This window comes from Anomaloglossus baeobatrachus, chromosome 4 (genome assembly GCF_048569485.1).
Source record: "Anomaloglossus baeobatrachus isolate aAnoBae1 chromosome 4, aAnoBae1.hap1, whole genome shotgun sequence".
Lineage (NCBI taxonomy): Eukaryota > Metazoa > Chordata > Amphibia > Anura > Aromobatidae > Anomaloglossus > Anomaloglossus baeobatrachus.
The window spans coordinates 454,927,743-454,940,401 of NC_134356.1; the positions used below are offsets into that span (position 1 = coordinate 454,927,743).

The following is a 12,659-nucleotide window of genomic DNA, read 5'->3' on the forward strand; positions in this document are numbered from 1 at the left end:
CATCATATTGTCCTGTGTAACCAGGTGATGTGCTGCAGATAATACAATATTCTATGCGCACAGAATAATCAGTTATGTGTGTATTGAAATGTGGTCAGCATTTTTAAATGAATCTGCCAACAGGTTTTTACTACCTTATCTGAGAGCAGCAAGATGTAGGCAAAGAGACCCAGAATCCAACAATGTATCATTTAGTTTTCTGAATGCAGCGGTTCTGACACAGAGTTTTCAGATTTAGCAACGCAGTACACCTTAGAAAGTAGCCCCTGCCCACACGAGGCTCTCTCAGCCTCAGCGTCAGCAGCCGGGCTGCTCGGATCCGGATCCGCTGTGGCTCAAGGAATCTCCGGACTCGTGGGTCGGGGTCATGCAGCCACTCAAATAAAAGGGGGAGTATTTACATGGGGCTGTTTGGTTAAAGTTCGTGACGCCACCCGTGGTGTGTGGTAAGGGTGAAGTACCACCGCTGCGGTTTGGAGTACCCGGTGGCGATGGAGTGGTAAGCTAGGTGTTTAACCCCTCCATGGGTAGGGGGGAATGCCCCGGGACTCGGTGATGGTAGGGGAAGCCATGGGATGTAGGTTTGGGAGGCAGGGAGCAGGGAACTCACAGTTGGTAGTCGTGGTGCTGGATGAGGCTGTGCTGCTTTGGAAGGCCAGTAAACACACAGGCTGTAATTAAACCAAACGTCCTGCAGTACCACTGCCGCTGAGGAGGGAAGCCCATCCAGGTGACTGTTTCCAATGGTATTGCTTGGTGTGTTCCTGTCTACAGTAGTCCGACCTTCCGGGAGCTTCTACCCCTCAGCCCCTCACACTCTGAGGGCTGCTGCCTCGCTGTCCTGGGAGCTCCAACTCCCCAGCCTGCTCTCCCCGGAGAGCTACTTGAGAGCCACCACTCTCCTTGCTCCCCTGCCGACGACTGCCCAGTCACATCCCACCCAGTCTGCCTGACTCTAAGGTGGGCGGCCCTTTTTTCACTGGACCAACCCACTGGTGTGTGTGTGACTGGGATTTGCATGCTGGTGTTTCCAATACCATTGGGTGGCACCTGGAACCAAGGAGGAGATGGGTACTGCACGGAAAGGAAAATTGTGCAATACCCTGTGACGACCTGATAGACCAGGGCATCACATATACGGAGACTATTTACAGTGAGCTGCTTTTTACAGCAAGGGGCATGCCGGACTAGCTGACCAAGTCAGGGGATGACAATCTCCTGAAGTTAGAACATTGAAGGTAAATAACAGCACACAGTGTGATAAGAGAGGCATTACTGAAATCTCTGTGTTAAAATTAGAAAGCAAAAACCAGCTGACAGATTAATAACCATATTCGCAAGTGTAAATGGGCTTTTAGTTATGGAGCAATACTTAAAGAGATTGGAAACTACGTTTACATTGATGGTCTATCTTTAAGATAGGTCATGAATGTCTGATTTGAAGGAGTCTAACATCCCGCACCCCCGGCAATTAGCTGTTCTTGGTCCAAGCAGCAGCAGAAGGCATCCGGAAATGCTCAGTTCTGGAGCTGCCCTGTCAAGTAATAGCGACCACAGCAGGGTTCTGCACATTAGCCTCCTATTGATTTGACCGAAAAGTGGATGTGCAGCTTCCGGCCACGACCGCTATCAGTTTACGGGCAGCTCCGGAAGTGAGCATTTACAGCTGCCTGCTGCTGCTGGGACTTAGAACAGCTGATCACCGGGGGTGCAAGGTGCCGGTGAAGAGGGGAGCCAAGGGATGACAGACAGGGCTCCACTATACTCTGCTAGACTGATCTTGTATTTGTGTTTCGTACCAGCCAGGGGATGCGACACTTACATAGGTCTACAGGGGTGCGTCCACCACCCCACATTCGGTCACCATCATAGACGCAGCAGGACAACACAGGACACCCAGAGTTTATTTGCAAAACAAAAACAATTGCTTTATTTGTTTTTCAATCTTCTGGACAGACATGGCCACACATTCCTGTTCTGCTGCCACTGTTTAGGGTAGCCATCCTGTCTAGCCCTCACCCTGGGTATTAGGGGCACTTTGCACACTACGACATCGCAGGTGCGATGTCGGAGGGGTCATGTCGAAAGTGACGCACTTCCGGCATCGCACTCGACATCGTAGTGTGTAAATCCTAGATGATACGATTAACGAGCGCAAAATCGTCGTAATCGTATCATCGGTGTAGTGTCTGGGAATTCCATAATTACGCGACTGCGACAGGTACGATGTTGCTCCTCGTTCCTGCGGCAGCACACATCGCTGTGTGTGAAGCCGCAGGAGCGAGGAACATCTCCTACCTGCATCCTGCAGCTCACGCCGGCTATGCGGAATGACAGAGGTGAGCGTGATGTTTACGTCCCGCTCATCTCCGCCCCTCCGCTACTATTGGCCGCCTGCCGTGTGATGTCGCTATGACGCCGCACGCCACGCCCCCTTAATAAGGAGGCGGGTCGCCGGCCAGATCGACGACGCAAGGCAGGTGAGTCCATGTGAAGCTGCCGTAGCGATAATGTTCGCTACGGCTGCTATCACAAGATATCGCTGCTGCGACGGGGGCAGGGACTATCGTGCTCGGCATCGCAAGCATCGGCTTGCGATGTCGTTGTGTGCAAAGTGCCCCTTAGCCTTCCAGCATCAGAGTCTAAACTTCTGCTTTTCCCCGTTTCTTGTCTCCGTGGTTTCCCTGGTTCACTCAGATGGTTTCTAGCCTCTCGACCTGTATATCGGCCCTCTGGCGATACACTTGCCCAACGCCCAACTGGTCACTGGACTCTCCTAAGCCCACCATGAGGTGACCCATAGGCTCCGGACCGTTGGAGGATACCTTCTGGTTCTGCGACGGACTCTAATACAGAGCTTGTCCTTGCTTTAGCAACTATGCTGCAGAACTGCCCTTCTCCTGGCCTGTCTCACTAACCAACCCTCTGCTCTCTCATCCTGGCTCTAGTTCCCTCAGCAACCAGAGTGTATCTATTACACTAGACATATTAAAACCTCTTCTAACTCTATCACCTATCCACTAACATTCCTACTTAACATTTCACAATTTATACATTAGACAGATTATACAATAAAATACATATTATATAGTAAAATGCAATCAAAACACTTAAAACTGCCGGTTGCTAGAGGGTGCCGACCTCTGCACTGCTCTGGCTCTGCTGCATCACTTTATTAAACAAATATATATCTAAATCGTAGGAGTGGATAAGTCATCAATGTAAAAGTAGTGGCCAACCTCTTTAAGGGCCTTCTCTTGCATGTCAGTAGCAGATCCACAAGATTTCAAAATTTCACCCCTTCTAACTGTTAAACTCCACTTACCTCCTGTTAAGATCTGCCTATTTTAGATGCTGAATGGGGTATTTCCCAGATAAACAACTTTCATTATGCCCAAATTGATGAATAGGACAAGTAAAGGAGGAGCAACCCTCCTCCTCCACAGGTCGTGAAGACAAACTAAACTATTAACAAGTTCCTCCACTGCAGAAGGTCTTGTCACACAGAGTAGGGATGTGCCTGTGTTATAGAAGCATTTTAATAACCAATCAGTGCTCTCGATTACTACCAGGGACAGCAATCATTGGTTAATACAGGCTCCTGTCACAGAGTCTCTGCCTCTAGTAGGAGCTTGTAATATCCAATGAGAACCCTCCTCTGCAGGGAAGAAAATGCTCATTGGTTACTGAGCAGTGCAGTAGGTGCCGGCCTTCAGGGATCTGTAGTGACACAGTGACAACTGATTGCACAAGTTCTTGATCAACGGTTTCTGGTCAGCACTGCACAGGCGCAACTAGGAGATGAGCGGGCTGCATGTGGCTTGCAGGCATCAAGTTGTGCACTTCTTATATAAAGGCTTTATATTGGCCACTTTTGGGGATAAATCACTAAGGACTCTGGGCTGCTGGCAGTCATCCTTTCGGAGGCATCGGTGTATCTATTTGTTGGCTGTTGTAAATCATAATAACTTTTCTCAGATTCCAGAAGTGACATATCCAGGCTGCCATATACATTTTTCCCTTTTGAACCTTCTAATCTCTGGAAGGATGTTACTGGAGTTTCGAGATGACTTATTGATGTTGTACTAGATTCTTGAGATGAAGGATTGTGGCCTCTATATACATTTTGTATATTTGATATATCTACTTTGTGTGAAGATCCTGTTGGACTCTGAACACTTCTTATTGATGTTGGACTAGTACTTGTCATCCTTGTTTTCAGGTTTATGCTTCGGTTTGACATAGTTTCTGCCATTTGTGAAGATGGTGAGGAGCGGGATGAAGAGCTTTCCGCAGAGCCTTGGATTGAGTAAGAAGAACTGACATCAGAGTCCTCTTGAGAGCTATGAAAGGTCTGATCTGAGTCTTCATAGGACATAGCTGTTCTTGCATTTTTACGATTTATTCTACATTTAATACCCGAGTGAGATTTTTCACTCATACACTCTTCTGGAGAGCTGTTCTTATGTCCTATAGCATCATCATGTTGTTTTCCCCCAGAAGTAACTTCAGAAAAGCATATAGTACAATTTTTGGATTTACTAAAAGGCTTCTGATCTAATGGAGATTTCTCCTGGTATTTGTTGTCAGTTTTCTCTGATGGTGGACTGGTGGCTGTTCCTGTCTTACAGAACTTGTAAGGAGAACCCTGCCCTGAATGGCAAGGAGTTTTATCCACTGACTCAGTACTAACGAACTTTTCAGCCTGTATTAAAGATGGCCCTTTCCTATTTTCTGTGTTATTCGAGTTTACATTTTTTCTATTAGAATCTGTTGTTTTTGAGATGCTGTCAAGTTTTAGTGTAGATCCTATAAACATAAAAATATTATATTTGAATTAATTATAGAAAATTCCAATAAGAAAACAATTGCTGAGCAGAGCAGCCAAAATCAAGATTTATGCAGGAATATATAGAAAGACTTTGATTGTTACCAAAATGTGAATTAATGAAACGTGCCAAATTACCTTATGTCTACATACTGCACTATTTGACCTCCTTAAAGGGAACCTCTCACCAAATGTGTCTCTTATAACCTGTGGCCAACACCAGTAAGCATTCTAGAATACTGTATATAAGAGACCAGGCCGCTCTGTATAATGTAAAAAACACCTTTATAATACTCTCCTAGGGGGTGGTTTGGTCCGATGGGCATCACTGCTCACGGGTTCGGGGCCTCCTTTCTGTTGCAATTGCCGTCCTCCTTCTTGCTAGCCCTATGTGGATGACACGTCCTATATCTTCCACACAGGCCAGCATTGCGGTCCTGTGCAGGCGTACTTTGTTCTGCCCTGCTGAAGGCATATCAAGTACTGAAATGTGCAGACACGAGGAAAGGTCAAAGACCGTCACTGGCTTTGTAGGTGGGCGCCTGTTCAGCTACATAGGCTACACCAATGGTATATGCGGACCAGACGGTTTTAATTGGGTAAATCTACATATTAACAGCATTACATTGCTGTCTAGCCTCCTTGCTAAAAATGCAGCTATTGGGAGAAAATTAACTTTTTCCTCATGGGAGCCAGTGCATTTTTAGTCATAGAGGCATGCCCAATGTAGCTTAATTCATTCTATGATTGACAGCTTGCTCTGCAGCACATCTCTGAAGAGCAAGCTATAAATCAATGGGCTTATAGCTGCACCTTACAATGTTGAGAGCGAAGTCCCTCTGGGCACGCCTTTAGGACAGGGAGCTGGTGGCTTCCATGAGGACTAAAGTCAATTTTCTCCCAGTAGCCACATTTTCAATAAAGAGGCCAGATAGCTTTGTAACGCTATTTACCTGCAGATGAACTCTATATCTGTTTGTTAATAGTGTTTGGGGACCCGAGAGGTTCTCTTTAAGATCCAGCTTCAAGATTTTCAATATGCTAGACACTTCTTGTTTTTGAATAAATATGAAGTCTATAATAATAAATAATAATAATAATAAAAAGTCTGAAGCGAATTCTGAAAAGCAAATAGACGAGCTATGAACAGAAAAACTAACTGAAATGAGGATTAAGGAGCAATGAGAATTTTTCCCTTCTGGCCCTTAATGTGCAATAAAAATGTTAAAAATGTTATACAGAGGTAAGGATGTATAAAAAGGAAAGTTTTACAAAGTGTCTGTATAGCTTCATTCTCATGTTGGGGTAAAAAATGTGTCCCTTTGGCCTTTTTTTAATAGCCATATGTCAGTGTAACATAAAAAAAGAAGATATGGAATTGCACAAAAGATTCGACCAGGGCTGCTCAACCCTTTTGTTCTGAGGCCTCATCAGATTGACCAAGATTATGCATCTTTCTCACAATTAGTGGTGCAAACCTGACTACATTTCCCAAAATCCAGAGATTCGAGGGCAACTCCTGATGGGGTACAAGAATCTACCTGATGCTATTGGCGCTTACACCATTCATTTAAAAATTCAGGGCGAATTTTAGCAAATCTGAAAGTGGCAAGTTTGCTCAATGTAGAGTGTAAAGTGGCATGAGTTGCTCATTGTGGTTTGAGGAAACCAATTTAAGAAAGGCCTCACATCCCCCTCCCGCCTCTCCATTCCTCAAAGAAGTAAGGTAAAACTCCTATCCGCTTGTCATTATTATAAAGAGGTCTGGAAAGGAGTGCTTGGAAAAAATGAAATAAATGGACAATTCTCCAGAATCCCAGGGATGAGGAGAAGAGGCGCTAAAATGTCACTATGAAGGCAAATTAGGTCCCATTACAAAATTAGATATTGTGAAGTAGCTACTGTTTAGCTGTTTAGCCAGGTATGAAAAACCTTGTCATCCAAACCTGGGGAAAAAAGTGGATTAACCAAAACGGGATGCATGGCAGAAGATTATGAAATAATACGTGAAAGGACCACAGAGTTGGCACAGCAGGCGAGGGCAGTTCAAATTGTAGGGTGAGTTTTAAGTGATTTAACGAAGGACGGATCTAACCATGGAGCAGTAATAAGAGGAATGTTTGTAAAGCTTTACTCAATTCCGAGCCAAGCTTTTCCTTCACCATTCATACACCAGTCTAGAGTTTTAGAGAGGGGAGAAGCTAAATAGAAGGATCTGAAATAGAGCAAAGCTATACCCCCTGAGGACTTTGAGAGGTATAAAATATCTCTTCTCTTTCAAGGGTGTTTACCAAACCATATGAACTAATGTCAAATTCCTGAAGAATGACGAGGGGACCCCAGTTGGAAGGGCTTGGATAACATTTAATATCTGAAGGAAGACAGTCGGGGGGGCGTGGCCTGGCTATGGAGGAGTGAGGACACACTTCATCTCGGCTCCCTAACCTGCCCTGGATAACAGCCGACTATACAGCACCCCAGGTCCCTGGCCCTGGAATATGAGCCACAGAAAGAGGGAGATCGGTCAGACATCGGTCCTCTGAAGCTCAGACAGCTAGCAGTGGTATACAACGTTTTTTCCCCAGGGCCTCAGAAGCTTCCTCCAGACAAGCTCCACCAAATATGGCTGCCAGCCTTCACAGCCACAAGGCAGCATACAGCCTGGGTGAGGCTCCACAGACCCGCAGCAGGTCCACTGATTGCCACCTGCGGTCCCGCAGCGAGGGAATTTCCACCAGGGGATCCGCTCGGTCGGGAGACACAGTAGGAGGTTCAGGTATACCCCAGTCTCTGCCCTTCTTGGACACCCAGCACGGGAATGCAGCCCTTGGAGAAGGTATGAACCTGTCAGCTCCAGTGATCCTCCTTCCCCCTCCTCCCCCTTGCAGCGAGGATGAGATCAGTACTCCAAGAGGGGGCCTCAGAGATCCACAGCCCCAGCAGACATGTAACAGCCCCCTGGGGAGTTTTGATAATGGACAGGACACTGCACAGCCTCAGGACAAACAGCAAACACCAGCTCCTGCTACTGTTCCCCTCCTCCACCTCTCTCCTGGCCCTTTACTGTGTACTGCTATCCAGGCTCAAAGCAGTTTAGCAGCGTCTACCCCACTTATCCTGGACTCAGAAGCACAAGGTACCAGTGGGGGATGGGAGGGTGAGAGTCTTAGGGAAATGATCCTGATAAATAGCCCTGCTGTGCCCCCTCCCCCTCCAGTGCAGAGTCTCGGGAATCAGCAGGGGGCAACCACTTATACCAGGCCTGCAGCCCTAGCAACCACAGCAAGCTGTACGGATGCTGATAATTCATGTGCCTCACCTGTCTTGACTTCCCAGGGGATGGAAGTCCTGTCCGAATTAAAAGACCTCCGAGCCCGCATCAATACCATCCCCTCAAGGGAAGACATGGACATGATTGTAGCAAGGCTTGAAAAAGCGTACAGCGCAGAACTCTCTACTTTACGCGCCAATGTGCAGAAAATTGATAGCCAGGTCCAGTCTCAAGCCAATAAAATACAATCCATCCAGAGCGACGTATTCTCTCACCAGCAAAGTCTAGATGCGCACGCTCAGCAAATACATTATCTCACAGAAGCATTAGATGATGCCGAGAATCGAGGCCGCCGCAATAACCTCAGAATCAGAGGCCTTCCTGAGGAGGTAGACTCCAGAGATCTCCCACGGGTTCTACAACGGGTGTTTAACAAAATTCTGGATGCTCCCCCTGCTAATGAGATAGAGCTGGATAGGGCTCACAGAGCTTTGGGGCCCAGATCGTCTGACCCTAACCATCCCCGGGACGTCATTTGCAGGATCCATCACTACGTGCAAAAAGAGGCCATCCAGCAAAAGCTCAGAGACGGCGCCTCAGCTCTCTTCCAAAAGGTCAAGCTCCAGATCCTGCCGGACCTATCCCGCCTCACCCTTCAGAGGAGACGAGCCCTAAGACCACTTCTGGATCTGCTTAGGGCACACAACCTCATTTACAGCTGGAGATTCCCGTTCCGCCTGCAGGTACGACATGACGGCCAAATGCATATTCTTCGTTCCCCTTGGGACATTGATTCCTTCACAGCGGCCCTCCGCATCCCGCGGATTGAGATCATGGACTGGCCGGGCATCCCTCTGGAGCCCGAGGGAGGCCCGCGGCGACATCGTTCCAGAGACCGCCATCAATGAGATAGATGAACTTTCGTCAAAAGAATCCCCGCTTCTCGGTTCCGTATAAATCTGGTTGTTTTCCTGAGTTATGGAGGGGGGGGTTCTATCTCAGGGACTTTTCATTTTACAGTTTTGCCAATTGAGGTTGTGGCGTTCTACATTTGCCTGATTTTCACTGATGTCGATTAACTTTTTCTTTTAGGCTGTATGCTCTGCTGGTGTGTGGAGACTCTTATGCAGTATGAGCCCGGGGAGTCCACCTTGAGGTCCCCCTGGCCCATAAACTTGGGGACCCAGATTCGAAGCTTGACAAGATGTCTTTCTCCTGATTCTCCCTTTCTCTATGCTTTCTCTCTCAATTCTGCTTCTGGGCCATGGCTAGTGGGCTTTCACTTCTGTATTGAACAACTTAATCTGGGGCAGCAAGGGGGGCCCCTCTCCCCTTGGTAGAAAGCCTAGCCCCCCACAGGGGTCCAACGTCTTTAGGACGTTTAACTTCTTTATCCCAGCTAGTGGACTGAGCCCATTAGTCCACATCTTTTTAGTGTTCTACTCTCTCTCTACTTCCTCGATCCTCCTCTCATTTAACCTCTAATCCTTCCTTCTTTCCCTTTGTTTGTTTCCTGCTCTCTCTTCCTCTTTTCAATCCTAGCTCCCTCCCTTTCCTCTCTCATCCCTCTTTTCTCTCTCCCACCCTCCTTGCCTCCCCCATCCCTAGACTAAATACCTCATATCGTGGAGCAATGGCGCAGATTAATGTTGCCTCTTACAACACCAGGGGTCTCAACTCGCCTCGGAAGAGATCGCAAATTTTATTTGAAATGCACAAAAATCGGATCCACATATTTATGTTGCAGGAGACTCACTTCAAGGAAGGCCATCTCCCTGCACTGAAGGACAGGAACTACACCTCCTGGTTCCACAGCCCCAACCCGGCTTCCAGGTCTGGGGGGTCTCTATTACCCTTCACAGGTCTTTGACCCACACGATTGTGGATTCCTTGGCCGACCCCGGAGGTAGGTTTCTTTTTCTGAAATTATGCATTGGCTCCACCGTATATACAAATGCCAACTGGTATCTCCCCAACAAGGATCCCTCTCGGGCCTGTGCCTCTATTCTGTCCTGTCTGGCTGAATTTTCTGAGGGCGTGTTAGTAGCTGGTGGAGACTTTAACCTCACACTGGACCCAGACATAGACACATCGTCAGGGCGTCATTTTATACCACGCAGAAAACTTAAGGCCCTTAAACGTGACATTCAAAATATGCAGTTGGTGGATGTATGGCGTGCCCTATACCCCACCACAAAAGCCCATTCATCATATAGCCGCCTCGACATGATCCTCCTGAGCCAACATGTCCTGTCGTGGCAGGTTGGAGCGTCTATTGGGAACCTTTCTCTCTCCGATCACGCCCCGGTCTTTGCTCACTTCACTCCTCCAAATAGCTCACAGCGCCCATGGACTTGGCGCCTCAATGAAAATTTGCTTAATGATCAATTGTGCTGTAGTGAAATACGGAGCCACATATCTGAATTCTTGGAAAATCATGCCAGTGACCCGACTCCTCTTCCGACACAGTGGGAGGCGCTAAAGTGTGTAGTTCGAGGTTTATTAATTAAACATGGCTCTAGATTGAAGAAGGAGAGGTCTTCCCTTATCACAGAGCTCCTACAGCAGATTGCCTCTTTGGAAGCCGCACACAAGCAATCCCTTTCCGCCACGGTTTATGCGGACCTCACAAAGGCTAGGGAGGGGCTGAGGGACCTTCTCGATCAAAGGTACAGGAGACAAAGGGCCAAGTTAAGTCGATATTTATATGAGCATTCAGACAAGTGTGGGAGAGCCTTGGCTTGTTTTCTGCACCCCAGAAATGCTATTGGCCATGTTCCAAAAATCCAGACCAGGGGGGGGGCCCGACCCAAGATCCCATCCAAATTGCAAACCTGTTCCGTTCGTTCTATGATGACCTCTATAATTTGAAGGGGCAGTTTAGAGATATGCCACCACAATCTTTCCAGCGTAAAGTTAACGAATATGTGCAGCAAACTGCACTCCCTCAGATCTCTGAAAGGGATGCGGTAGCCTTGGAAGAGGACTTTTCCACAGAAGAGATCCTCGCCATAATTAAAGCCTCCCCGAATGGTAAGAGTCCAGGTCCGGACGGATTTACCTCCAAGTTTTATAAGATATTTGGTGACCAAATTGTCCCTTTCCTCACGAGGGTTTTTGGCTCTGTATCTGGAGACTCCCCCTTTGTCGCCCAGTCCCTAGAAGCACATATTAGTGTTCTACCCAAACCGGGGAAGGATCATTCATCTGTCTCTAACTACAGACCCATCTCCCTCATCAATGCTGACATCAAAATTTTTGCCAAGGCTCTCGCCAATAGACTGGCTCCACTTCTTCCCGGTATTATTCACACTGATCAGGTTGGCTTTGTATTGGGTCGTGAGGCCAGGGACAATACCAACAAAACCCTTATTCTTATGGCGCGGGCTAAGGCCAGAGGTCTCCCTACGTGCCTTCTCTCCATTGATGCAGAGAAGGCCTTTGATAGAGTCAGCTGGGAGTTTGTGATGGCCTCTCTGCGGCAGGTGGGACTGGGAGACAAATTCATTGAAAGGGTCTCTTCCCTTTATAGGAATCCCTCTGCCAGGGTCAAAGTCAATGGGTTTCTCTCATCACCAATTGCAATACATAATGGTACACGTCAGGGGTGCCCCCTTTCCCCCCTACTTTATGTCCTGGTTATGGAACACCTTGCCGTGGCCATCAGAAACAATTCCAGTATCCACGGGATAGGGGTGGGGGGTGGAGAATGCAAGGCAGCTCTTTACGCAGATGATCTACTTCTGTTCATTTCACAGCCTCGCCTTTCCTTCCCCTCGCTTATTCAAGAGTTTGAAAAATTCAGTCACCTCAGCAACTTTAAGGTCAATTACTCCAAATCCGAGGCATTAAACATATCTCTCCCTGATGCTGAGGTGGATCATATCAAGAAAAATTTCCCCTTCAAGTGGCAGGACTCCGCCATTACTTACTTAGGGATAACAGTCCCCATGGATCTCTCAAAACTATATCAGCTTAACTACCTTCCCCTTCTGAACAGGACAAGAAAGGATCTTACCTCATACAATAGTAAAAGACTATCCTGGTTTGGACGAATAAATGTTATCAAAATGGACGTTTTGCCTCGCTTTTTGTACTTGTTCCAGACGGTCCCCTTGGTTCCTCCTGCGGCCTTTTTCTCCAGCCTGCAGTCAGTTATCACGCGCTTCATGTGGGGAGGTAAGCGCCCGAGGATAGGCTTCACTACCCTTTGCAGACTTCAAAGCCAGGGGGGGGCTGGATTGCCCAACCTTAAACTCTATCATAAAGCGGCTCTACTAATGCGATTACTAGATTGGCAATATCATGGGGCCACAAAGCAGTGGGTAAGCCTAGAAGAAATGGACCACGAGATCCCCTTGCGTTACCTCCCTTGGATTAGCTCGGGCTCCAGGGGCCAGCCTCTCTCTGAGGCTGATCTCTTGAGGGCGACATTGAGGACGTGGGATTTAGAAACCAAAAGGGGTCGTCTGTCCAGGGGGTGCGGTCCCCTCTCCGCTATCTTTTCAAACCCAGATTTTGCCCCGGCAGTTGGGGCCGATGTTTTCCTGTGCCGGAGGA

General features: G+C 47.6%; 1 protein-coding gene across 1 annotated transcript in view; it reads right to left on the minus strand.

The window, feature by feature from the left end:
- Positions 1 to 1,980: 1,980 nt before the first annotated feature.
- The window catches only part of LOC142303850 (uncharacterized), a 45,316-nt gene continuing 34,637 nt past the window's right edge, over positions 1,981 to 12,659 (minus strand). Inside the window, exon 6 of the mRNA XM_075345649.1 lies at positions 1,981 to 4,809. Within this exon, the coding sequence (XP_075201764.1) occupies positions 3,860 to 4,809 (950 nt within the window). The 3' untranslated portion in view covers positions 1,981 to 3,859. The remainder of the gene's footprint in view (positions 4,810 to 12,659) is intronic.